This window comes from Lepisma saccharinum, chromosome 18, assembly GCF_977018435.1.
Source record: "Lepisma saccharinum chromosome 18, izLepSacc3.1, whole genome shotgun sequence".
In the NCBI taxonomy this organism is placed as follows: domain Eukaryota; kingdom Metazoa; phylum Arthropoda; class Insecta; order Zygentoma; family Lepismatidae; genus Lepisma; species Lepisma saccharinum.
The window spans coordinates 59511918-59514309 of NC_139246.1; the positions used below are offsets into that span (position 1 = coordinate 59511918).

Genomic DNA, 2392 nt, shown 5'->3' on the forward strand with positions numbered 1-2392 from the left:
AAACTGTAGAGAATGAGAGAAAGTAAGAGAATTAAAGTACCAGGCATAGACAGACTTGGAGGGAGAAAAAAGGACAGTGAAGACAACAGTGAGTGAGAGACAAATATAAAAAAGAAGCGAGACAATATAGGAAAAATAAAACCAAAGAGTGAGAAAAGGAAATAGATGGGAGAGGGGGAAAGAAATAAAGAAGCGAGAGAGAGGAAAGGGAATAAGGATGCCATAGAGAGAAGAGAGAAATAAATATATAAGCTAAAAAGAGAGAGATAATGAAAGGAAGAAAATTGAAGAGGAAGAGAGAGAAGTTTGAAATAATACAGGCATAAAGAAAGGGAGATAGAATACAAAAAGCAAAAGACCTACGGAGGGAAGGAACTGACGGAAAATGGGAGAGTGAACATAGAAAAAGAAATGGCCAAGAAGAGAGAAAGTAAACACGAACGAAAAGGATATGAAACTACAAAATAATTATGAATAAAAGGTAGTAAGAAGAAGTAGGCATTATTCATTATTCCAACTGAGGTCAAGCAACCCCCTCATCCTTGACACTCCCCGCGGACACCCATGAGTTCGTATGATAAACACAACAGCAAACCAAAATGAAGAATACTGGAACCTTTCTTCCCAGAAAAAAGCACTGTGTGTACTATGTATGTGTGTGTATGTAGATCCGACGATTTGGCATTCCTTGATTCCATGTGCCAAATATCAGCACTCAACTAAACACTTTAAGGGGTGACCTTGGGAGGAAAATCCCCTCCGGAAATAATAAGGTCCCCACTCGAAAATTGCAATAACTTCGCAGAACATTTGGCAAGTAGTTAAGAAATTTGGCAACCATGTTCGCATCGGTTTCTTTCATTCTCCTTCATCTAATGTACTTAGTTCATTCAAATGAAAAGGTCCATTTTATTTTTTCTGAAAACGCGTTTTATACGAGACAGTAATTTCATGTGTTTTGTATACCCACAGGTATATGTGACGTTTTAGTAATGAGGCATCTGCGCATGCGCAAGTGTGTCTAGGTAGCACGTGTCCGTTATCTAATCACCTTCACTTTCTTGCCCCCAGGTGGAACGCTGTGCTGAACAATGGAGCTGCCATTAAGGGATGTGTCCAAGGAAGAACAGCGGGGTGTCATTCGGTTTCTTCATGCCGAAGGAGTATATCCAGCGGACATTCATAGGAGAATGAAAGTTGTGTATGAAAAATGTGTATCAGACAAAACAGTGAGAAAATGGTGTAGGCGTTTTCGTGGTGGACGAAACACATTGAAGGGCGATGCTCGGCCGGTACAGTTGAAAAATCACATTCCTGATTGGACAGTGGCTGCTATTGACAACCTTATTCAAGAAGACAGACGAATATCCCTGGCAGCCATTAGCGAACAAGTGAACGTGTCATTGGGTAGTGTGCATGACATTGTGAGGCACAGACTGGGTTACAGGAAAGTGTGCGCACAATGGGTGCCAAAGTGTTTGTCAGAGGAACAAAAAAATATGCAGAATGGGAATGTCATTGGCTCATTTGATGCGATACAGGAATGAAGGTGAGGACTTTATCAGCAAAATCACTGCTGGAGATGAATCCATCTGCCCGTATTACCAGCCAGAATCAAAGAGGGACAGTATGGAATGGAAGCATACAGGATCACCAAAACCAAAGAAAAGCAAGTCACTACCTAAAGTCGGCAAACTTATGATGACAGTATTTTTCGATGACCAAGGGCCACTGCTAGTGGAGTTCCTTCAGGAGGGACACACAATTAACGCAAACACGTACTGTGAAACACTGCATCGTCTACGGACATCAATCAAGAATAAGCTTCGAGGAAAACTCAGCAAAGGCATCATTTTACTCCAGGACAATGCTCGTCCCCATACAGCCAGACAGACACAGGATCTGTTGCAATCATTCCATTGGGAAGTGCTAGACCACCCTGCCTACAGTCCTGACCTGACTTAAGTCCATGTGATTATCACATTTTCGGACCTATGAAGACGACCTCAGAGGACGAAGCTTTGCCTCGAGTCCTGAGCTGCAGGAAGCTGTCAGGGAATGGTTTCATTCCCAGCACAAGGACTTCTTCTACCAAGGAATTCATAACCTTGTTTCAAAGTGGGACCAGTGTCCTACCTCATACTGTGAATATGTGTAGCCAACTACTGTAATAAAGTTTCTGCAAGGAAATGGACCTTGTCATTTGAATGCGCCTAATAGAACATAGTATTTCTGTTTTTTTCTGAAACTGATTCATTCTTATTTCTAATAAAGTCAAAATAATGAATTAATTTTAAAATCTCCAAGTTTTGATAACTGCTCTTATATTAAGTATTATAGTGATATGTAATAAAATTCATTTTCATTGAAACTAAAAAAGTGGGCACGTGGT

The 2392-nt window shown here is 40.8% G+C and overlaps 1 protein-coding gene across 1 annotated transcript; it reads left to right on the forward strand.

Moving 5' to 3' along the window:
• Positions 1–1091: 1091 nt before the first annotated feature.
• LOC146002299 (protein GVQW3-like) lies at positions 1092–1547 on the forward strand. The gene has a single exon (XM_083140009.1). It carries the CDS (start codon positions 1092–1094, stop codon positions 1545–1547), a length of 456 nt encoding a protein of 151 aa, XP_082996135.1.
• Positions 1548–2392: the final 845 nt, after the last annotated feature.